Below are 26,360 nucleotides of genomic sequence, written 5' to 3'. Positions count from 1 at the left end.
TGCTCGCAACCGGTTTTTGAGATAGTCGTGAGAAAATTTGCTCCAATTTTCAAGATAGTAGACCAAATCTATAAATTTGACATGTTGCTTTGCCTGTACTGGTCGAATAGACCACTTGTGTAGGCGATTCATCGTTGTGTACACGAATCACGCTCAACCCGATACTGGCGACGCAACCATAGAGTACTTAAAGTAAATTATAGGAATGGCATCATTGAAGTATGCACGTCTTGTTCAAGAAATTAGTATGGATAAATTTTGTATGATAGGTGTCAAATCAAAATAAAGAATATTGTGCAATGAAAACGAAAGCGTGCAAACACGGCCAAAAAACAAGAAGCGGTAAATAAAAAAGCAGATCCCGAAAATAAAAAAGGCATTGTTGGGGAAGGGATTTGGTGTGGCAAGGCTCAAAGACGGGGCTTATCATGACATCGGAGGTAGATATCGCCGGCACAATGACAAGTATCGCTACTCGCCACGTATTGTGTGCAAAGGGCCTATATACCGTGCCGATGATTCGACGATTCCTTTCAAGGAAACTAATATATTTTAGGAAAATTATTAAAATTTTACGTTGTATAGGTCATATTGTAATTTTTTTGACCAAAGGAGCGCTAATGGCTTTATATTTTAAAGTACTATCTCAGTGAGATTATTGATTCGAATCACCCATTCGGAACATGAATTTTGTTTTACATTTTGTAATAATTTGATAACAAAAGTTTTCAACACGCAAATATCAATATAAGTTGAAAATTAGACATATCACTTTATTTTAAAAACGAAAACTGATAAACTATGAAGTGATTCAGAACACAGCAATTATTTTTGAATACTTTAAAATAGCCACAGTACTAGTATAGTATTGAGATTCGCTGTCGATAAATCTTCCATAGTTAAGTCGTTTGATCTTCTAAGTAGTGTTGTACATTAGCTAGTGTTGTACCAATATCCGGATTTCTTTTCTATATCGATACGCTAAGCTCAGTGCGGGTCAGCTCTAATTATCGACTCGAACAATCCGAGGGATGCGGTTTAGAAGACGCTTTCTTTTGTATTATTTGAAACGTTTAATTAACAAACGATTGTTGTCCCTTGTTTATTTATCTTTTTCTGTTTCATTAATTTTTATACTGCAATGCGCGTTCAATTAGTGTTTTTGTTTTCTTTTGTGAGAGGGCACAGATGCGAGTCATCAGATCAGAGACATAACATCAAAAAAATTAAGTTAATACCAAAAAATTTTTATAAGTTAAATTAAATAACTCTTTCGGGGTCGGTCTTGCTGATCTCTGTCTATCCATCTATCTACTGATGCTACATTATCTACTAAACTTTTTTTTTTTATTAAAAAGAACAATTTGAAATATATTTTAAAAAATTACAAAATGTTTAAAATTGATAGAACAAATTTTCAAATACTTGTTTTATTCTACAATAGAAATAAACTTAAAAAGCTCAATAATACGCTGAAGCAACTTATATATAAACTAGCGGACCCGACAGACGTTGTCCTGTCTACACGTCTTTAATTTGAATAAATTAATATGAAGTTAATATTTGATGAAAATTGTGAATCTAAACCATTCCCAGATCCCCTTGAACACACACAAAAAATTTCATCAAAATCGGTCCAGTCGTTTGAGAGAAGTTCAGTGACATACACACTCACAGAAGAATTATATATATAAAGATTATCACATACAACATTAATTGTAGTACATAATCGCGGCCTATTTCTATTGAAAAATATTATGTCGTATCAATTTGAGTACAAATGTGTCACGCACGTGTGGATATTATTTTAATAACATATTCATTTGCCACTTTATTGGTGCTGAAACGAAAATATAGAATACGTTTTATTTACTCCCTCATCCTTATATTTGTGTTTTCCGACTAAATTATAATACAGGTTATTTCAAATTTTAGTAGGTAATACTGTTTGTCTTGTGTGATAGAAAAATAAACATTCTAATAGTAGACAAAGGCTGTCGCCCGTGACTTCGTCTGCGCGGAATTAAAAAAAAGCTTGATTACCCTATGTGTTCTTTCAGACTATTTCCTACATCTATGCCAAATTTCAGCGAGATCCATGCAGCTGTTGTTGCAAATATCGAACCATTCATTCATCCAAACATTTGCATTTATAATATTAGTAGAATTAAAAAAAAGGTAGTGATACATTTAAAAAATATCTCTTTTATAATTACATCAATGAGCCAGAAAAAAAGTTTTATTTTTTATTAGACCAAGGCAAGAGACCATTTTGTCTGATTCGTGGCAACCTTTACCCATTCACCGTGGTCCAAGTTAAGCGTTTTCATGTCAAAAGTGCTGCGTCAGCTCGAATCCTTTGTTATACTGTAGTTTACCATTTTACTATGTAGGACACTGTCATGTTTTATGTCCGGAACTTTCTTGGCCCTTTTCCAGCTACTGCGGATAAAAATCCGTCGGAATTTAGCGAGCGGAATAATAACATATGAGTAATTTCTACCGTGTCACACCGATCAAAGCAACTTATGTTAAATAAAAATTGTTTGGCAAGTTTTAAGAGCATTTTTTAAATATTTCTAGGGTTCCGTACCTTCAAAGCAAAAAACGGACCCCTTCTAGAATCGCTTTGTTATCTGACTGCCAGTCTACCTGTCTATCAAGCACTTAAAATTTTATTTAAATTGTGTATCTGTAAACCATGTTTTTATTAGTAAAATGATATGAAAATAAAAAAAATTCTTCTTGTGTTATTCATAAAATCCAAAGTCCATGACCGAGAATCCCAATCCTAAACGAGTAGACGAATTTATACTCTATTTTTTTTAGTAATTCTGTACCCAACTATAACATATAAAGTTGCTATTTTAACGTTCGAAAAAGAAACAGGAGAAATAAAGCTACCCTTTTAGTCTCACGGCGGCTACTTAGCGTCGTTTCAATCACGCAGCGACCCACCTGAAAACCACACACCCGTATTGGCCTGTGAATTAGTTACAACCGGTGAGGTGATTTATAGGAGCTTTGTGGGGAAACTACTCACGTCACCCGACCTGGATAGTTAAAACTACCAAATATAAGTCTATAGATAGAGAATTTTATAGAAAGACTAGCTTTCGCCCGTGACTACGTCCACGCGGAATAAAAAAACATAATTAGTAGCCTATGTGTTCTTCTGGATTGTGTTTTACATGTATGCTAAATTTCATGGAGATCAGTTCGGTCGTTTCAGAGATACCTCCAAACAAACATCCATCCATCTATCCATCCAAACATACGCATTTATAATAATATATAATAATATTTAAAAGATAAAAGTGTTCTTTATAACATAGTAAAAATCTCAACAACAGCTTTTACAAACCCACAACGTACAGAATGATTGACAGACAACATAAAACGTATAATATTTTATATAGCTTCATATTATTCGTTTAAAAATATTTTACTCAATGCTTTACATATTTACATAACATATTCTAATTTTAAAGCTTCAACAAATATTTTTACAACTGTATTATATATTGAGTTCGCACAAAGCAATCATATTTCGTTCAGTATTCTTAAATAACAAACCAAAATGAAACTCTTTATTCATAAACGTTCAATGCGAATATATTTTGCTACTAAAATATGAGCACTTAAATATTTAATAAAACGTTTATCTTCTAGCTCGGGGACAAAATATTATGTACATATACATATATTATATATAGTTAAGATTATGGATACTTAAAGGAAGAGGGGGAGCTTAGTACAACACTTGCTTTGATGTTATTGACATTTTTCCTGTTATGTTACGCTCAAAATACAATATCATTGTCATACCAACATTACTCTGTCTCAGAAATGTTTTCAATGGAAAAGCTAATAACTTAAATTCTTACTTTTACTTTATTATAAGAACATTCTTAAACTGATATATAAACACGGCTAAACACTCACGTATATACGTCCGGTGGCAGCACCGACTAGTTTGGAGCCCATCGGGGGCCCTTCATCAGGTGAGTGACTGAGCTCAGTGAGCGACGGGCCGCGTCCGCGAAATAATACCAGTGCCACTCATCCTTAAGGCATTCCTTAACGAACTTAAAAATATATAGAATTGACAATAACTTTCGATAAGTCACGTGATTGTCGCGCGTCAGTTCTATCCGTTTTTGTAGCTCGCTATGGAATTGTTTTGAAGCGAATATATTTTGTCTAGCCTAGCTGACCGAAACTCATTTCGACGATTCAACATTTTGTGTACGAAGTTCGAGTAACACGATACTTACCACGCAAGAATACAATATTAATTTCGAAGATTTATATTGCCTTGTGTACGAAAATGATATATACTTTTTATATATATATCAAATTTAATAAGTAACAAAAATTATCTCAATATATTTTCATACAGTCCTAACTTGGTACTTAATTTAAACAACTTATAAAAAAAGTAGAGCGGGTCGTTAGTGACTTAAATTCTTTGCTTTTCTGAAGAGAAGTGCGCCTATTATGGCACTTTTAAACGCGAAGCTCGTTTTAATAGATGCCACTTAGTACTGAAAAGTGTCGACCATCTTTAACCCGACATTAAACTATCCTTCTATATTAACAATCTTAATAACCTCTCAGAGTACTCTGCTATCCTCAATGAAGTGTATAAAGTGGTCTTGTAATGTTTTAGAGTTTTATCTTCCGTTATGCTATACTAAAAAATAATCTAATAAAATTCAAGTAGGCAACTATTATCCATGCAATGTTTATTACTATACTAGATATATTGCAATCAAAATCCTTTTAAGCATGTGTTTGTGCTTTTTAAGCATAAGTTGCTTTACGCAAATACACCACTGGCGCAGCGTCACACAGTGGGACTTGACTTCAGACACAGGAAATCGCCAAAGTCGCCTGTCCTGCGCCGTCTCCTGCCAGTCCATCGCTTGTAGCTCCCGCAGGTCCAGCTCTGCGGCGTCGCGCCAGCAGTATCACATGAATAGGAATAAAATAAAATGATTAAGAACTGAGTTTCATACGCTCATAGATTCAGAGAATCTGGATGCGCCATTTCTTGTTTACCTCCAATTTATAAAACCTTACCTGATGATAAAAGAGGAAACAACTATAATAGTATTGTTAAGATTTTAAAAACGAAAAGAATACAATTCCAATCACATTGGCGGAGTAAAGAAATAAAAAGCTTTTGAATGTAAATGTGCATCGGACGTCTTAGTAATTTCATTAAACTGAATGATTTTTCTTAATCGACGTCTATTCATGCAATTTTTAGTTCTATAAAAATTGTACTAGTTTGTCTCTTCTTGCATATTTAAAAGAAATTAAAAAACCTTTGAATGAATTATGTTTAAACATGAATTTATAGATATGAAATATTTCCACAAACTATATTGTTTGATGGCTTTTTTTGGCTACAGGCACACAAAAGTTTGTTGTAAGGGAAAGTATATGTATGAGAGTACTGATTTTTAACTTCGAAAAAGAGGAGGTTCTCAATTCGTCTGCCTGTTTTTTTTTATTTTTGTTTATCGATAACTCCGAGCATAGTTCTCATCACTCTTTATTTATTGGAAAGATATTGCGTGTCATTTGGTCCCATTTTTTGATAAATTAAAAACTATCCAGTACGTTTTCATAACATTTTATGGCACTGAATGTCAGTATAATGGAAAGAATATTACATCAAGAGATGCAATGAATAAAAGGAGACACAAAATAAATGATAATGACGTACCCGGACGTCGCACGATCCATCAGCCAACGACGAGCGGGTCGCCTTCGCCCCTGCTACGAATCAAATTTCCGTCTCACAAATAAGTCGAGGTATATTTCCGTACTTGTATCAGGTGAATTATGGAAGAATACAACTTTATTACATTTTAAAGTGGACTAAGTAATAAAAATAACAATTACAAGAATTTTTATAAAGATGGCCGATAAACACGATATCTCAGGTGTGAATGTTTGGGATTTATTCATAAATATTACCTATTCTTAAGTTCTCATAAATTAGTTTGTTATTATTATTGAGGAGTCATTTCAGAGACATTATTACGTGATATCATTAATTAAAATCTAGTCTTACTAATAATATAATTGCGAATGTTTGAATGGATCCATGGTTGTTTGTTAGAACGTATCCCCAGAACCGCTAAACGGATCTCGCCGAAATTTTGCACAGATGTAGAACTCGTTCTGGAAGAATACATTGGTTACTTATGAAGTTTTTTACAATTACGTATGGACGGACTCGCGGACGGCAGCTAGTCAATAATAATTACCATTATATTGCGGTAAATATTTAAATTGTAATATTTGATTATTTTAGCAAAAAAAATTTCAAACAACAAAAATAATGGTGTAAAAGGAAAGTAAACTGGAAAATATTATAAAAAAGGTAGAAATTATTTTTCTTCCTGACCTCTAAGTGTCCCTCTGCCCTTAAGTAAATCATTTGAAATTTACTCCCGTCCTGCACTTAGCGTGATGGATGCCCTCCCCTAACCTCCACCAAATCGTCCCCCCATCCGCGGCTAATGATAAACGACGTCTAACAAGCCTTCCGGGCATAATTCAGCACCAATCATTCTTTATTTCCTGCAAACGATATTTGCGTTGATCGGCATTTCTCTGGGATGTTTTTTGTCTATGAAAATTTAATATAACAGAAACTGTTCGACAAGCAACAAAATATAATTATTATAGTTTAAACGGACATAGAGGTCCGTTTACATAAATTTACAAAAAGTACTAAATAAATAATGATACATACTTTCTGGAATACATGTACATGTCTTTTTATTAATTTATTTATTTATTTATTTTTATTTACTTTTATTTATTATTAAACATGTAAAATATTATATAATACAAAATAAAATAAGCAACTCAGTAACTTTATTTCTAAAATTTTACGAAAGAACTTAAATATTATTTACTTTAAATGTTTATATCATTATGTACTTGTAGGTATTGGTTTTTATCTTCAAATATTGAGTGAGAATAATTTATTTGATAGTAATATTCCCTCTACTGTGCCATTCTTCAAAATAACGAGGTTTTACCGTCCTCGGAAGTCCCGTAAATTTGCCCACTATTTTCCAATAATATTCGCGAAATTTATTCTATCTAAAGTAATATGTGTTTTCAATTTCTACATGAATTTAAATGCTTCGATGTATTTTTAATTTTTTGTTTTTAGTTACTAACCGTGGGCTTCTTACACCTCAATCTCTGTATAAAACATATCGTCATTCATGTATTTCATCTCTGAAAAAACAGCGATAACAATATGTTTTAAACGGGAATTTTAGACTTGGAAACCCACGGTAAATTGCATATGCTTATCGCAGTGATATTATTTGTTTGCACAAAAATCGGTAGTAATAAAACTACTTATTTATAATTCTCTATTGCTATATTATTGGTCATGAAATTTTAAATCTTTGGCTTCTAGCGGAATCTACTTAATTGTACTTTTATCGCTACGAACGTTAAATACTTTTACCTATGTATTTTTAATTATAAATCTTAAGAACCCAGAGATAAAGTCTTGTTGAAACACTTTAAAATAAATGAATCGTTACGAAACGCCGGCTACTAATTAAGATAAGAACAAAAAAAAATCTCTTTTAACACTAACTCTTACGTTAACGAACTGTATACGATTTTAGTTCTTGAATACATAAGATTAACTAAATACAGTTTTAAAAATATTAAACCCAAAACGAATTTAAATGAAGAAATCATCTTATCATGGCCTTCATATGGTCATTGACAAAAATTGTATTAAAATTTGTGCAACGCTCTGTCGACTCGAAAGCACCCCAGTTTCATTCTTATTTAGATATAATTGACAATGATGATACGAAGGCGATTGTCACAAATACTTGCGCTAGGCCCACAGTACTTATATTTCATCTCAATAAAAATATAGTTAATTTATTACTTACTAGTTGTCGCCCGCCTAGTAGCCCATGCTCCAGACTATCAGAAGAATGTAGAAACATTTATGCCAAATTTCATCAATCCATTCAGTCGTTCTAGTTATAACTTCAAACAAATATACATACATCCATCCATCCAGCCTTTCCTGTAAACATTCGCCTTTACAATAATACGAAGAAGTAAGATTTTGTCTTCGCCACCTTACATGTTCTTTATTAATCCTTATTGTGGCAAGATTTCTTTTTTGAAGAAAAGCAAAAAACAAAGTTAAAGATTATTTTATAATGATCGTATATTCTTATAAAGTTGTATGTATGGTATACTATACAAAATGGACATAAGGGTTAATTAGACTTTTAATACACAACCTCACTTTAAAGCAACCATATATTTATTTTTCACAAAAAAGGGTTGGTTTTAATGAACTTGTTATACAAACTTTATGTTATTTTATCAAACAATATGACTTGTAAGAACTTTATAGTTAACAGTAATTTTAGTAAATTCATGGCTACCTTAATCAACGTTGTAAGACTTACCAATATTAAAGGACTCATTGTTTGTGTTGACAGACGTTAATTAAAGTTCAGCCTCGGCTGGCTGTGTACATTTAATAGCCCTTCGCTTTGTTTAACAATAATATCCATGAATAAAAGCGCCCTAGTTCCCTTTGAGAGCCTCTCAGATACGTATAGAAAATGTTTGAAATCAATTAAATTATTTCAGTATCGCGACTTGGTGAATTTTAAATAACTAAGTTGAAAATTAAAACCCGAATATATTACTTAATTTTAGCTGATAATTTTCTTTTAATTTATAACAACAGATAAGAAATGTTAAATTATAAAAAAGCGGTTGTTAGATCAAATACAATTTTAAAAACTTCTCTGTTAATAATCCATTACAAGGCATGTGACATTAACTTACAAGTAAACAATGCGCAAGAAAATTAATTAAAAGTCAAAGACTAAAATCACAAATTATAGATATAGGTACTAACAATGTATATAAAAATAATAAAAAAATAAAAAAAATAACATTTAATCCTTCCAATATTTCTTCCACAACACAGTAAGCAAAAACAGCAAAAAATTATTACAAAGAAATAACACATAAAACATAACATTAATAAGAAACCGGAAATATTTACAAAGAGTGTTGCATCTTTACAGAACATTTTCTACTTCTCAAATATGGTTTTATATTCAAAACAAGCAAGCTATTCTGATAACCAGTGAGAGTCGTAAACTGTATATTATCACCCGCAGGTCATCTGGAGAGCCATTCGATTCAATTCCCAGTCCAGATTTACTGCGACCACCTCAAGAGAATACGCACCAAAATATTTGGTTTGACTTTCAAATTGTCAAAAGATTTTTACATACCTAATTTTGGTTAGAAATTCTAATATATGTTCGAAAAGGTTTCATGCAATGAATATATAATAAGAGTTGAAAAACCTAGACTAATTTTAGAATTCTTGTGAAAAGTGTAACTCTTTGCCGGTTAGTATTAATATGAAATGTGTACAAAAACATTTTTGGAATAAACACAATAACAAAATTGTGAGCTCTGTATTTGTGCCACGTAATTTCAAAAGTGTGCCACAATAGATATGCAAGGGGCGAAATCCGATTGTGCGATGCTTACGCTTGGAGCGCCGCCAAGACGACAGAGGACGAAAGGACTATTGCGGCTCCGAATTGATTGCATCTATTAAGAGTAATATCAATAAAACCGAAATAAAAGATCGGCGTCTGAGTCCGACGGTTACAATGTATTCACATAAACAGAAATCCTTAGTGGTAGGTATTTTCGGGAGAAAAACATGACATTACGAAGCGTGAATCATCGGAACAGTGCTCGCGACAGTTATGGCGGCATTCTGCTGAGTTATTGTGCTCCAGTCTCGAACCTACTCTGATTTAATGTCTACCGTCCGTTATTTTTTCTTACATTCTTTCTTATGGTCCATTGAGGTTTGCTCTTGGTAGGCTGTAAAGGTCGAATGAAGGTTATATATTTTATATAACTCAAAAATTTTATTGAATGAAGTCATTGAATATTAAATACTGAATGTGAATACTTGCAACTTCTTAAACTAAAGGTTTTTTATCAAGATACAAAGTTCATGGCAATTTCCAGGCTACTGCCGGCGAGACTTTGTTTCAAAAATGTCTCGCCCCTCAGGCCGTTGGATATTCAGCCAGTGAAATGAAGCATCAAATCCACAAAAATTAGACAAGCGAACAATTTAGACCGAATTCCCTTTCGCACGCGCCATTTAACCCAATAAATTTAGAACCATTACCCGTGTCCGAGCGAAGCGGGCTATAAAGCGTTTTAAAGCGCCTGTGTCGCTTTGGAAAGTCGTAACGTTTTTTTATTTGGCGAAGACAGCAATGAAATTAATTTTGTATAATTGGACCATTACACCACATTCGAGGGCCATCCGGGCGCGGACGGCTTCGCGATTCATTAGTCGGCCCTTGCCACATATGGAAATAATAACAATGCAAATAAAGAAATTTTCTTCTCTTCATATTTTTCAGCATGAAGTTATATACCGACCTATTGGTCTATCGGGATTTTTAAATATAATATCTGCTTTAAAAGTTATTAATGGAATTTTATACTATATTTATTCATTAATTATCGATTAACATTAAGCAAAAATATTTTGCGTATTCGTGACCAGAATTGGGAACGGCACTTTAGGGAGACAATGACAAAGCAAAACTCGTGTTATTATAGATAGAAAACTATTCTTTTGCTTATCTCACCGTTCGTCTGTACAAAGTAATATGTGTAAACATTGCATAAAAATAGATTTAAATTACATCAGTTTTTACAACATTAATGTACTATAAACAAAAAATCCATTAATTTATTGAAACGTAGTACAGATAACTGGAATGAATAATACATTTGGGTATGAATTTGTTAACGTAACTACTAGTAGATGATGCGAGGTAAATAATACGTCACATTCGTTATAATATCAACCATACGCGAACGTTGGTTAATATTTTGCTGGAGGCAAAAACCGTACGAATAATGGAAAAATGGATTACGGCTCACAGTAACGGAGAGGTAGCATAAACTATGCATAGAGAGACACTAAGCCCCCGCCGAATGTATAGAACGATTTGAATAAATAAGCAACATCTGGAGCTGTCTAATATAGGTAAGTTCTATCGGCTTACGATAATACAAAATCAATACAGTAAGCTCCAATTAATCGGTCGGTAGAGCGGCTTCGGACGGAAGTTGGCAGCGCTTACAGCGCTTTATGTTCCGCCTTTGCACGGCGCCGGCGAAAATTATTCTCTTTATAGCACGTCATTCATAAATAATAAAGAGTAAATATATTTTTTATGGCGTACCTGCAGCGTTAATGGCCAGTATTTTTGATATTCGTGCAGCATTTGAATTTGCAGTTGAATTACTTTTATCGGATTTTATTTCGCATGTACGTGCCATTTTACATTTTGATTTATATGTATTAGTTTTACATAATGTACAGTGATAAAAGAAGTGTCAATATCATTGTATATAACATCAGTTTCTTTGAAGAAAGCGACAAATAACTGGCAATCGCTATTCGTTCTCAACGCCTAAACGTTCAGTTGAAGTATCAATATTGGAATATGAGGTACGATTTATCAAATACTTTGTATCGTTTCAGGTTATTCCATTTCTAGATCGAAATGTATTACGTTCAAATTTATCAATAGGTAGGACAAAAAGGAAAATATGATTGAGTAATTTTTCAAAATGGTTACTTTCGTTTCTATTCTCAAAAAGTAATAATGAAACACTCAACTTATGTATGTTTGTGACAGACTCGTTACTAAGAAATGAAACTTCTGTCAAATATATAAGGACTTATACATACATTTAAAAAATAAATACGGTCAAACATTTAAGTCAACGAATGTGTGATATACACAATAAAAACAATGATTTTCTTCAGTTATGTCTAAAAAAAATTGTTTTTTTAAGTAGAAATTTTAGTCAACTGAGTGCCCTCTAAACCACTGGTCTTAAAAATTGCACTTTAAAAAATTGATATAACCCTTTCAAATATTTGGCGGTTCATGGCCATCGGAAAGCTGCGCAGTGCCCTCCACTGCATCTCGCTATACCGCTCTACACCTAAAATGACTCGCGCGAAGTTAAGAGCCGCCAAGATTTAATACCTTCGCACGAATTGGCCCGGCTAGGCCGGTGAAATACCACGACCACACAGAAGACAGCCGTGAAGTGGAAGCAATTCCGCGTTTCGTCCGATGATTGTGCGTCCCGGAAGCCTAGTTTAGTCCTCTTTCCCATCCCACCCTTTTTCTTATGAAGAAGGGTTGGGAAGTGGACTTTCCGGATGAGAGGATGCATGGAAAGAGAAAATATTTTCTTTCTGTGCATCCTCTCCTCCGTCGATTAAAGGTAGGCAACGCATATGCAATTGCGTATGTCTATGGGCAACAGTCCCTTCGCTATTTCAGCGATTTCAGGTGGCCTCTCGCTCGTTTGCCAACTTATGACAAAAAAAATAAAAAAAAGATACCTAAAAAATGTATTAGTGATATAAGAATAATGCATTTTCTTTCACGATCAATGGTGTCATGTAAAATTCGAATTTCTATGTCTCTCGTTATAATCTGCCATTAAAAAGCACTCACAAAAGTGCACAGTCATATAAAATTATTTGCATTATACGTGGAAAACGAAGCTCATTATATGGTTTCGACTCAAATGAACATAATTAGTGGTAATGCGCTAGTAAATTAATACTCAGACAGTTACCAGATAAGCGATGGTTGTGTTGTATAATATATTTCAAAGGCATTGCTTTATGTATGAACCAACATATGTGTGTGATATTAATTTTCACTTTTATTTCTTATATTCTTAACCATTTATGATTTTCAGTAAATTACTTTATTCAATGCTACAAAAAATTTCTTTTTCGATTTTTTACATTTGAAATAGAATTGACAAATAAATATTGATTACTTATTTTTTATTACTAGACTGTCGCCCACTGCGTCCGCCCCGAATTAAAAAAATAATTAGTAGCCTATGTATTTTTTAGACTATGTTCTACATCTATGCCAAATGTCATTACGATCCGTTAAACAGTTCCGGAGATATCTTCAAACAAACATCCATTTATCTAAACTTATGCATTTGTATACAATAATATTAATAGAAGTGTAATTATGAAATACTTTAATTAATTATTCTTTAAATAAACATCTTATAATAGCAAGGAAATATATATTACGTGTATTAGAAACCTAATATGTCGTTTACAAAGCAACACATCCTCATTATCTATGGTATAATTATTAATTAGTTAGGAAAGCCGGAACACACGAACACTCAACTGTTAATAATGCTAACGTTAATGAAATATTAATAGAATCGAACCTGATTGAAAATATTTCAATTATAAAACAATTTTACAATCATTATATGTTATTTAAGTAAATTTAATTATAAAACTTAAATTGAAAATTTAAAATTGAGTATCAATGTTGCTAATATGTATTCAATGCAAACAAACAATCAAATCTTTCCTCTTTATTAAATGGTATAGCGCGCGACTCCGTCCAGATTTAAAAAAAAATATAATTTTTAGCTTACGTGTTTTTCCAGACTATTTTCTATATATGTGCCAAATTTCACCGAAATCCGATCATCTGTTCTGGAAACACAACCAACATGCATCTATACATCTATCTACCTAATCATTCGCATTTATAATATTAGTTAAATATGTGAATGTTCGTTATTATTCGTTGTCCATATTATCGGAGTGTAAAGTTGTCGCCAGTTTTTATGTATGTGGATTCATATGTATATCAGTTCCATTGAGATCGTCTACAAGCTACGAGCTACGAAGCTACTAAGCTACCAGGCTACGAGGCTATGAGGCTACACCTAAAAGACTTAACCAATTTTAAACTGTGAAATGACAATGGATTCGTATTCTGTCAATGACTTGAGCACGATGCTTTTAATTTTTTTTATTAAATTATTAGTAAATAGTATAATAATATACCGTATACGAAATGTAAACAAATGAAGCTCGCTTCGGTAATACAAAATCGATGTAATCTTCAATTAATCAGATACAGGTTTTGCCTCCCCACTGTTCGTTGCACGAGCTTTTTACTGGAAAACGTAATAATATTGCTGATGCACTGGTGATTTTCTTTTTTAATTTATTATATGACTGCAAATTTAGAGTGGACAGGAACATACGCCTTTGTCTACTAAATATGAACTTTGTCTACTATAAAGTTGTAGACATAGGATCACTCACCTAACCTTTTTTGGTACATTTTTTAACACGATAAGTGCCTATTATTTTTATTGGTAACTTGCATAGAAAATGGCATAAAAAAGAACATAGACAAACTTAAGAAAAGAAATGTAAATTGTTACAGCTTTTTTATTTATTATTTCAGTAATTTTAGGTATAACCTATCCGATTTTTGTTTCGTTAACATAACAAAAGAAAAATATACTTTTAGACATTATTAATTAGATTCTTTTAGCGCGAATGATGTGCTTTCTTTACAAAGTCCAGTATCAGAATGAATAGTGAGGGGACATATACATCGACATTTTAGTAAGTTTGTTGCGTCAATACAATGGCACATTTTCAGATTTTCTTCCTAACAATACTTTAATAATATAAATTCCGCTGTACGCAAATGTATCTGTTAACAACATAAAATCCATGAATTTTTGCTTTTATTATTTAATCCATAAAATTCATCCGTATCAATGTTTAACACGGGCCGTGCATACCTAGAATACACAATTCACTGACATACTTTCGACATGAGCATATGATGGATACGACAGCCTATACTCGGCTTAGTATTTACCTAATTAAGTTATACTCAAAATATAATAGGCCTATCATAAACGGACATTGTTAAAATAATGCCAAAGAATAGAACATAGAGTTGTTCATCTTGGAATAGAGAGTAGAATTTTAAAGGTCAGTCCATAAAAAAATTGTTGATTCAGTAATATACAGTTGCCTTAGTATTATCGATTGTTATAAAAATCGTAATCATTACGTTTTAGTACTATAAATATAATTTTGCGATGTAAAATAGTTTGTCGTCCACCTTATTTTGAAAACGAGGTGGGGGCGTGGTGGCGCGATTGCGGCGCACTATGTGATGTTAACTCGACCCCACACAATATAACAATAACCAGGTCCAAACAAAGCGTATATAAAATGTCGCGACGGTACTTAAAACAATCTGATGTCGATATATGCATATTAAAAAATATTTTTTATCATAGTCTTTAACGACAACTTCATTACATACAGGGTCGATATTGTATAGAGTTTTGTAGTAAATCAATTTTAAATATTAAATTAGATTTTTTTACGGCGTTTACAAAAATATGGGTTTATTTTTGAAAGTAAAACTCTAAACACTTCATTCATGAATAAATTTTAGTATCGTAAAGAAGGTTTTACTTTTATTTTTCCCGCTATTACGTGTACGATACAACTCATCACGTGCGTCAAGCCGTGCTGCATTCAATTTTTACTGCCCATAAAGAAATTCGCGTAAATTTTATTTCGCGAACGAAGTTTGTAGAATTTATGTTTCCCACCCTTTTTGTAACTGTCAAATGGGCTCAGGAAGGAACTCAATTGTTGAATGTCTTTTTAATTTCTTAACATAATTTAATTCCAGATTTTAATTTTCTTTCAGATTTTATTAAATTTGAACTAATTTTATTGTTAATTATTCTTAAGAACTCTTGTAAACAAGAGTAAATGACCCACACAAAGATGTATATAATATTACGATGGACGAAGAGCATCAGAAGAAAAACTAGTACAAAAACATTTAAGAATAGCGCACGTTTTGTTAGTGACGTGAGCCATTTGCGAACAATACGTAAACTTAATCACGCGATGCTCTAATATCGTGCCTTGAGGTAACGTAGATGAATGACCCCCACCCTCACACAATCATCTCATGCGATGAACCAACAGAGGCGTGCGTGTTATAACTATATTTCGGAGAGTGTATATTCCGGAAAGTTTTTTTTTATATTATTTCTATAGTATACATAATTATTGATTAGAATAGAGGTCTCTTAAACGAGTACCTTGACCTTATATTTTCTGCAAATTGTCCTACGAATGAAGTACTGCAAAACACGTCCCATTCTCATCCCATTTACGCCTTGGAAATTAAAACTGTCAAAAACTAAGCTGTACTTACATATCTGTAATGTACAATTATACTATTAGGATTCCACAGAATTCAAATAAAATCTAAAGTAGCCTATATGTTCTTTCCGGCTATGTTCTACATCTATGCTAAATTTGAGCCAGCTTCATGCAGCCGTTCCATAAATACTTTTTATAAATCCATCCATTCAAACATTCGCATTTGTAATATTAGTAATTACAAAGATTAGTTCAAACTCTATTCATTTTTAAGTTTAGAATTTATCACTAACAGTTTCTAGAACTATCTACACCACTGGGATTATATAGCGATGTAGTTTATTTATTCATATTTATAAGTAGTTGTAATGAATACATGAATATTGTATAGCGAGATAATTACTGCTGTCGAAGTCCCGGGAACGTTGTGCGTGAAATTTGCAGGAAATGTGAATTTAACGGGACACGAGAGGACGCGGATTATCCCCTCGCCCCGCTACCCCCTCGCCGCTCCCCGCTCACTCTGTAATCACCAACATCGATCCACCGCACGTGATGCTTTGTTCTCGATATAAAAATACCATTAAAGAAATTTTATACATTTCCACATGCACAAATTAAAACAAAATCCGAATTGTTTTACTTATGTTCGACATTCATATGAGTTTCGAGTTCTGTACAACACTCATAAATCCAGTACGGAACCCATAAGGGTATGCAGAAACCGTTAATTTCCATTTAACGTGGTCCTATCACACCCCTTTAGTCTCTTCCGTACTTGTTTATAACGCTTATCTAGAGTAATTTACTAATATAGAAGGTCTGGGACTACAACTACCGATACTGCCACTCATTTTCGTGTATTAAAACAATAAAAGGCAAAAATAACAACAAAAAATAAAGAAAAACTCTCAGTTCTGTTTTCTTATGAAATTAAATTGCACATAAATTGGAATCTATCAGAATAATAAAAGATGGCGGCGAATGGTCGGTCTTCAGCGGCATTAGCATGTCGGTCACGCGCGCGCGGGACTGACCAAGACGTTCTCAGACGTACACTGCGCATACTTATCCCACGATAAATAATCATAAATCTCCAAAAAGCAATAGTATCGAAACTCATTAAAACACTCTTGTTGCAGCATTCCATTAAGTTTAAAACAACTGACTATCGATTTGTTGTTGAACGAACAAAAATTAAATATTAGAAACAAATTCTCCAGCTTTTATGGATAAATATGAATGGATAAAATAAAAATTTCAAACAAACGGGTTGTATTTAAACCTTCTGAATTGTACTCAACAGATAAAATACTATGATATTGTACAGTAAGAAAAATTACGGATACGCGTAAAGTTCTAATCAAAAAAGGTGTAACATAATGTCTTTGCAAAATCAACAAAAAGCGGACACATCACGTTTTGTAATAATTAACTCTTGTTATTTAGCGTTGCTCTACATAAGTAAGGTTGAACAGCGGGTTGCGATAAATGAGCACGTATCAAAATTCCCGTCCGGCCTCGTTTATACATCGGCCGGCGGGGGATAATTGCGGCTGTAATCAGCCGCTAGAGGCCGCTAGAGGCGACTCGGTCGCGCTAACCTTGTACTAACGCGCTAACACTACTACCGCAACCAGAAAAAAACATTCCTTTTCTAAAATGACATAGATACATTTTAAAGTACATATCAATTTTACTGGTTACCAATAATTTAAGTACGTACTAAATGTCGCCCGCGACTTCTTTCTTGAGTTGCTAGAAATAGATAGTTGAAGATTCTCAAAACTACTAAATATGCATAAATTTTTTAATAAAAATCGATGAAGCCGTTTCGAAGGAGTATGGTAACTAACATTGTGACACGAGAATTGTATTTATACCTAAATTGTAAGAAAAACTATTCACATTGATCTGTTGCATGAACGCATTTGGAAAACGTACCCCAAAAACAGTTATTAAGTTCAGATAAATATCTTTAAAAATCTTACGTGCTTTTTAATCAATTTTTACAAATATTTTATAATTTGTAGCATATTTGTATTCTTACGTGTAAGTTACCAATCATTCATTAAAGTAAAGGAATAAAGATCTATTCCACGAACAAATTGATATTCAATAGATATATATAGGATATTAGTATTATCATCACTCTACTACTCGAATAGCGTTATGAACATTCAACCTAATCATTTCAGCTGGCTCGGATGAATAACACGATATTCATTAACGTATTATTACTGTTATATTGAACACTAATTGCCAATACTACACAGCGAGCTTACAATGTACGTCACTATCGTTGTAATTACGACGGAACGCTTTAACAACTTTATTAATTACAAGATATTTTCCTTTAACCACTACATAATATTGATTTTATTATGAGTTGTTAACAATATGTATGTGAGGGAGATATTTATTGATTTTATACACTCAACTACTCACTTCAGGATTCACAAAGTTTTCTGCGCATATGTAGTTATACTTGCTGATATCCTTTATGTTCTTAATTTATCTGTTTCTAGTTCTTCTTTGTGGTAAAGTTTTCTACATCTATGCCAAATTTCATCGAAATCCATTCAGTCGATCTGTAAATACTTTCAACATCCATTTACCCATCCATCCATCTAAACATTCGAATTTATAAAATTAGTAAGATCGAGTTAAAAAATCTACATTTTTCGCTAGTGTCTATTACTAAGGTTTAGTTTATTTGTCTACGGTCTATCATTGTTTCAAACATAAGAATAGGATGGATAGTGAGGATGATATCCTTTATTAATTAATAATAGGAACAATCAATTGTTATTGTGCAATGTATTGTACATACAGTGTCTTTAAATATTGGTATTGGCGCGGCGTTCGTCTACGGATCAGAGGTTTGGTCCGATTCCAACTAAGCCAATGTGTCGCGGGTGTTTAGTTTGCGACGGCTCGGACACAGCGAAACATGTAAGATACATATCAAAGCGTATCATTGCAATTGCATCTCTATCTCGAATGTGATAGAGTCCAAAGTGATGAATCGAAAGCGATCGTCACGCGCCTTTTGCATTCGTATCCGTCTCGCTTGTGACAAGAACTCGCATAACTTATCAACTGTCGAATGCAGCAAAAACTCTTAAACTATTAATCTACACGTTGTAATGTTTTGTTTTTATTTTTAGTTTGTCTACTCTACTAAACTATGTCACGGATTTAAAATCTGACGCTAACAGATCCAATTCGCAGAAGACTATTTCTAGATTTTTCTCGAACGTCCATTTCTGTTCTCAATAAAAGAAACGCATCTTTATATACAATGTTTATTTTTGTTTTATATAATTTATAACAACTGCAGTGTTATTTCTTTTTATGTTATGTTTGATTTACAAACCGATGGTTTGTGACAGTAAAATCTTTGCATAAAACATATCGTCATCTATTGATGGACGTTGCATCACGATGTTTTCCTTCACCGTAAGAACGTCGGATAAATGTACATATGTAAATCGGAAATCGAAAAAAAACACATTGGTATATGGTGGGATTCGAACCCAGGACCTGCAGATTGCATGTCAAGTGCTTGACCACCTAGCCACCGACGCTCTTATCCCAATGCTGGTAAATATTTTAATGTTACAAAGTAAATAAATTGAAATTAATGTTAAAATATTAGTGTAGAAATATTTTACCTTCGTACAATTGATAACGTATTCAACAAATAGAACAAAGGATCGTTATAGGTATTTTTTTTCAAACTTTCAAACAATAGTACATTGGCACAACCAAAAATCAACTCGCGTGAAAACCTATCGCATGCGACAAAAACATTGAAAATGTTTAAAAGGCTGTAAAATGATTTTTTTACGTCATGTAAACAAAAACAATAGCGACTGCATAAACATAAAATATTTTACTATTTATTAAACAATATTATTCTTTAGAAACTATAAAAAGGGCTAACCGTTGGTTTTACACCAAAATGTATATATTAAACATATCGTCATCTCTGTCATTATCTTTAAAAAAACAGACAAGATTATATTATAGACGTGGATTTTGGTCTCAGAAACTCATTTTTTCTTATTTTCATTCTATCATTCAATCTTAGGCTGTGGACTATGTAGTAAAGTTTATTTACCTCAGTATATGCTGGTTTATGTATTTGTTTAATGTACTTACATACTTCACTGGCGCATAGACCCAAAGTGGGTCTTGGCCTCCGACAAAAGAGATCTCCTAAGTCGCCTGTCTTGCGCCTTCTCCTGCCAGTCCATCGCTTGTAGCTACCGCAGATCCATCTCTACAGCGTCTTGCCAGCGGTACCTGGGCCGACTAATGGTTCGGCCGCCAGTCGGGGACCCGAGATATGTTGTTATTATGTTTATATGCATGTTTATCATAAAAAATCAGAGCGTCGGTGGGTCAGTGGTCAAGCACTTTGCAATCTGCAGGTCCTGGGTTCGAATCCCGCCATGTACCAATGTGTTTTTCAATTTCCGATTTACATATGTACATTTATCCGACGTTCTTACGGTGAAGGAAAACATCGTGATGCAACCTGCACATATCTGAGAAGAAATTCAAAGATATGTGTGAAGTCAACCAACCCGCACTTGGCCAGCGTGATTGACTATGGCCTAATCACACTTAACTTAGGGTAGGCTCCGAGCCCCTCGGTGGGGACGTATAGTGAGCTGATGATGATGATTATCATAAAATATAAAAGGTAATATTCTTCCTATTTTAAGACATTATTTTTAATCTTTGACGCATATTTTGTTTTGATTTACTTGTTTTCGTAAACATACTATTTTACTAACATCTGAACTGTAATATATTCTTTAATCGTATATCAAAAGATATTTATGTCCAAGGTAAAGCCACTCTTCCTACAAAAATATTGCCAATATCTATACAAATACTATTGACAGCGATTAATCATAAGACAGATATAACATTATTTGTAATACATCCTTATATGTAACGGTAAAAGTTATTTGTAGTATTAATAATCTCATAAATCATTAAGTGAACGCCATCTTACTAATATTATAAATGCGAATGTATGGATAGATGTTTGTTTGAAGGTATCTCCAGAATGGCTGCACGGATCGTCCTGAAATTTGGCACAGCCTGGAAGAACACATTGGCTACTTAGGTTATTTTTTAATACCACGTGGACGGAGTCGCGGGCGACAGCTAGTAAAAAATAAATGATCGCTACCACTATCTTACGTTCATCATCTTCCGTAATTCTTCTTGGTCTTAAAAGGTACTTTGTGCGTGTTTTTTTTTCTTCAATTTATATTTTATTAATAAACATTATTCGCCGTTCACCCCAACTTAACTCTGGTTTAGGCACATTGATAAATAGGAAAACAATAGATGACATGCAATTAGTACAAGATTTTTTAAAACATTATTGGAGATATATCAAAAATTGTTTTGTATTCGGATTGTTGTTGACAAACATTTGTTAAAGTCTGTTTTTACAGACATAAAAGTTGTAGAAAAACATCTTATAATCTCGTATGTCAATTGTTTTCCACGCACTGTTAAATCTAACAATATATGTATATATACGTTATATTGACTTAATATAATCAGTATTTCTGTGTTCCATAATACAAGCTGAACAATTAGTATATGACGACGACACATTATTTGTGAACGGTCATCGAGGGATTGCTTCGGTGTAATCAACGCGGCTATACCTGCGCCCCACGGGCTTACGTTGGAAGCCCTTAATTACCGCTCTTTACTCAACACCACACAGCTTATCCTCGGCTTAAGATGAAGCGTAATACTATTTTCAAGAGAATTGCCTGACCTTGCCTTAATTAATTTGTTTAGTAAGCGTATTCAAATTGTTACACTGATTATCTTATATATAAAATTCTCGTGTCACAATGTTAGTTACCATACTCCTCCGAAACTGCTTGACTTATATGAAATTTATATGCATATTCAATAGGCCTGAAAATTATTAGATTAGAGACGGAGTCGCGGGTGACAGTTTGCTAAAATATAAGTAAAATATGATAAAGTAAAAACACTGACGTCCGTGACTCAATTATGTGATAGGTGGTGATCAAATAATTCTGGTATGGTCCTGATACACAACTTTCGCCTCTTCTACCTTCACACAGATGTAGCCGTTGTTCGTCAAGTGGTTGTTGTTCTAACTAAATTTGTATGATGTTCCATAAATAGCCCACAAGGGCAGATAAAGGTCAATGTGTAGGCCCAACAAATATTGCTTGAATTAACCATTGAGCTGTCTCCTGTTTATACTGTGATATATTCTTAATTACGTCATTGTTTACTTAGAGATTGTATTTATTTCATACTGATCTTATCTAAGTCGCAGAAAGAATGTGCGTGTAGTAAACTTTGGGAGCTCTAGAAGCGATCTAAAACACTTTACAAAATTTTAAGCGCCGTATAAAATTAACGTTGCCCGAAAACTTGCGTTTAATCCATTACGTTATTTTTTTACTTCAGTCTTTTTTGTTTACATTTTAACTTTACTAAGCGAATTAAGAAATAATTTTATCAAAAAATTTATAGACACTATTGTCTTTTGCCGTTTAAACATAAGTCTAAAAAAGGCTGTTTTATTTTTAAAAATTTGATCCTTAAAACGGCTCCTACATTAATAAAGTATAATAAAAATATATACATTAATTTACTAATAAAAAATGCCTAAATGAGAATACCGTTGTGAGAAATTTGACCTTTTCCGTACTCCAATTATAAAAAAAGCAAGATTTCAAAATCAAGCTACATATAAAACACCAAAAAGGCGGTATTAACCGACCGTATTGTGTTGCCTCGCTTTTGATATACCGGAGCGATATTTAATTACCGAAGGCGAGAGAGCGAGGGCGGTTCGCCTTTAATCGTGTTGTAATCTACAGCATCGTTACACGAGCCCACTGACAATACGCCTGATAATTACTCAACACAAACTATATTTATTTACTCTACTACGAATTTATGAGCGCCTGGTAATGGCTTGCAGACTTCACATGATGGATGATTCAAGTAACTGAACAAGCATACAGATATTAACGAATTGCTTTAACGACAAAGCAGATTAGGAGTAATTTAAACTAACTACTCAAGTCGAGTCTAAAGTGACTTCCTGTACTTCTATCCACAATCTTCATCCCTGTAAAATTTGGCTGGTTAGCACTGGAAGAAGCTTTCGACCACAACCCACAAGGCAGGTATTCATAAACTGCCTGCATGATAGGAGAAGATCACAGATAACGGTAGTGAATATGTAATAGATGAATGCAATAATGTGTCTGAAGTGTGAAGTTAATTTTGAAATTTCTCTAATATAGCAAATCTAGTGTACATTTTGTAACTAATGTAATGAAACTTGTTTGTTCTATCAGGTGGCGAGTACGCGGCTGCCGCTGTCGCGGTTCTCGCCACGCGCAGTGGTGATGTACAGCGCGGCAGTGGGCGGTGAGGGCGCCGTGGCGCTGCAGCTACGCGAGGCTCCGCCCGACCTGGCTGTAGCACACCACGACCGCCTCGCCATCTGTCACCAGCCAGAGCTCCTCGCCGACCTACTCCACGCCGCCACTGATATCGGTAAGCTTTGAATACAGTAAACACACTTGGTATCAATTTGATGGGTCCCTTAAAATTTACTTAATGTTTGCCCAGGCCACAAAATTGACAACGGTCTACTCATCAATCAAAAGTAGATACGTGAAGAGGGTTTCGTTTTTGACAACTTTAAATATTTTTCTTTTATAACACACATCATAATCATATTGGAAATTTGACTACATTTGCTTTTATGCATAATAAGTTCATGCAATAACATGTAAAATCCTGGACATAAACAGAATAAATGGTACATAGATGAGTCACCGCGTCCATTCTATATAGCCTGTAATTGAAGGAGTTGAACGGAGACGTGGCCGTGGATTATCACGGGACCGGATCGAGTTAGCGGTACGGAATGGAGCTCTCTAACTAGAGATTTATGCGATCCCAGCCGGCTCCAGGGGAATGTATTAATCACACTGCGTCCCTGCGGGGATAACTTACAACAGCATAAAACCGACGTCAACAAAATTGGCATTCAGATGTCGCTGCCACGTTCGACTTGTTTCACTCGACCACCAGGGGAAGTGTCGTGAGGTGTATTCAACGAGTCGCTTGCTTCTCCTACCCTTCTCCCAATACCCCTTCCCCTCACGCCTTTTCGGAGTATCTCGTATTTTGAAATTCAAATAGGAAATTTTGCATTCCAAACTGGCTCAGAGCATCGCTGCAGCTAAGCGGACATACATAGTCAGTAACACATTGTCGTTGTCTATTATGTTAGGGAAATTGTTGAGCGTCTTCCAAATATATTTTTTTACGGTTATGGTACGAAAAAGGTTTTATATTTAGAAAAAAAGTTTTATAAATTAGATCTGGGTAGACATTACCTTTTAAGGTTTTTTGTCTGATTAACTTTTATTAACTCAGTTTACCTAAGATAACATTTTTCTTTTTTGTGATAATATTATTATTGGATAAACTGATAAAAAATTATCAAAGAAGAAAAGCTAGAACTGTCGAAAGCATCTAAAATTAGGCCAAGGCTGTCTATCTTCGTTGATTTATTCAAGAACGCAGCTTTCTTTTGTTACTCAGTCAATGTTCCAACAGGGATTATGAATATTAAAACATATTTCACTAAAGCGTTGCTATTGAAGATAACTTATTCAAGTAACACTTAATCCACTTTAAGCAAAAAAATATATAACAAATTCCTTTACTAAAATACTTGTCAAAAAATGACAAAATTTTTTGATTTTTTTTTTCATAGAAAAGGGAAAAACTTGTATTACAAAAAAAAAGACGAATTGTTAACCTCCTTCTTTTTGAAGTCGTCTAAAAAGTGCCACTAACAAGGTATCAACGGTAAATGAACATAGTTCAATAAATCTAATAATCATATTGGAATCGACCTTTATAACTTTCCAAATTGTCAAGAATTTAATTCGTCTCAATTCACATTAAAATTGCAAAGTCATGCAAACGAGCACGCTGAGGTCCCTAATTGAAGGAGACCTTGTCGGATAAATGAAATATTCCTTGCCTATCGGACATAAATTGAAACGATCCGACTGTTGTGCATTCCAATTATGAATTTGTTATTTAATCTACAACATTTTCATATCACAAATGATTCAAAATGCTTACAATAGTATATTTTAAACTGAGAATTTGGGCGCAGAAAACCAGGGTCATGAACATATATTGCTAATATTATAAATGCGAAAGTTTAGATGAATGTATGGATGGATTGATGAAACGGCTCACATCTTGTTGAAATTTGGCACAGATGTAGAACATAGTCTGGAAACACTAAGGCTACTTATTAAGTTTTTCATTGTACCGCGCGGACGCAGTAGAGCAACAGCTAGTATGTAATATTCTTATGTATATTGAAAGAATACTTTCAGCTTGAAACGGATATATCAAGGAAATAGGCATTTGTTAAGATGAATTGACACTCTTGCAGATTGTTTCCCGGCGCGCCGCGAGTTGGACCGAACAACGACGGCTGGAAATATAAATAAAATTCCCACAATTGAATATAAATTGACGATTATGTTACATTCTCGATATTGCAATAAAATATTTTTGTAAGACAAGTCACTGATGCAAATAGTTCCAACTCGTATTCATTGTTATTTAAAGAAATGCTTAAGTTTTCCTAAAATTAACTGTAATTATTGCGCTAATTAATAACTTTTAGGACTCTAAAATATTAGTCTAAATATAATTGTAAAATATATGCATTTATTTAAAAGAGTTTTAGTTGATAACATTTACAATTTTACATAAATTTCGGTTCATCGTGGCACTATTGGGAAAACTGGACACTGGGATTTAGATTTTTGTTTTATCCTCATGTATATATGAAATACTAGCTGTCTCCCTCGACTACGTCCGCGTGAAATAAAAAACAAACATAATTAATAGTTTATGAATACTTTCGGGCTATATTCTAAATCTATGCCAAATTTCAGCAAGTTCTATGAACTCGTTCTGAAGATACATCCTTATAAATATCCATCCATCCTTCCATCCAAACATTCGCATTAATAATATAAGTAAGATTTTGTCATATTTCATAACGTTTGGAAAAAAATTAAGAATCTCTTACAAGATTAGCGCA

General features: G+C 33.5%; 1 protein-coding gene across 2 annotated transcripts in view; it reads left to right on the top strand.

The window, feature by feature from the left end:
• LOC106120170 (mediator of RNA polymerase II transcription subunit 1) overlaps positions 1-26,360 on the top strand; it is a 181,046-nt gene that overhangs the window by 93,397 nt on the left and 61,289 nt on the right. For both annotated transcript variants that reach the window (XM_013315411.1, XM_013315412.1), the window contains exon 3: positions 23,566-23,767. In XM_013315411.1, coding sequence (XP_013170865.1) covers positions 23,566-23,767 — 202 coding nt within the window. The remainder of the gene's footprint in view (positions 1-23,565; positions 23,768-26,360) is intronic.

Source organism: Papilio xuthus, unplaced genomic scaffold, assembly GCF_000836235.2.
Source record: "Papilio xuthus unplaced genomic scaffold, Pxut_1.1 DF826961.1, whole genome shotgun sequence".
Taxonomy (NCBI): domain Eukaryota; kingdom Metazoa; phylum Arthropoda; class Insecta; order Lepidoptera; family Papilionidae; genus Papilio; species Papilio xuthus.
This window is presented reverse-complemented; position numbering and strand designations above follow the sequence as displayed.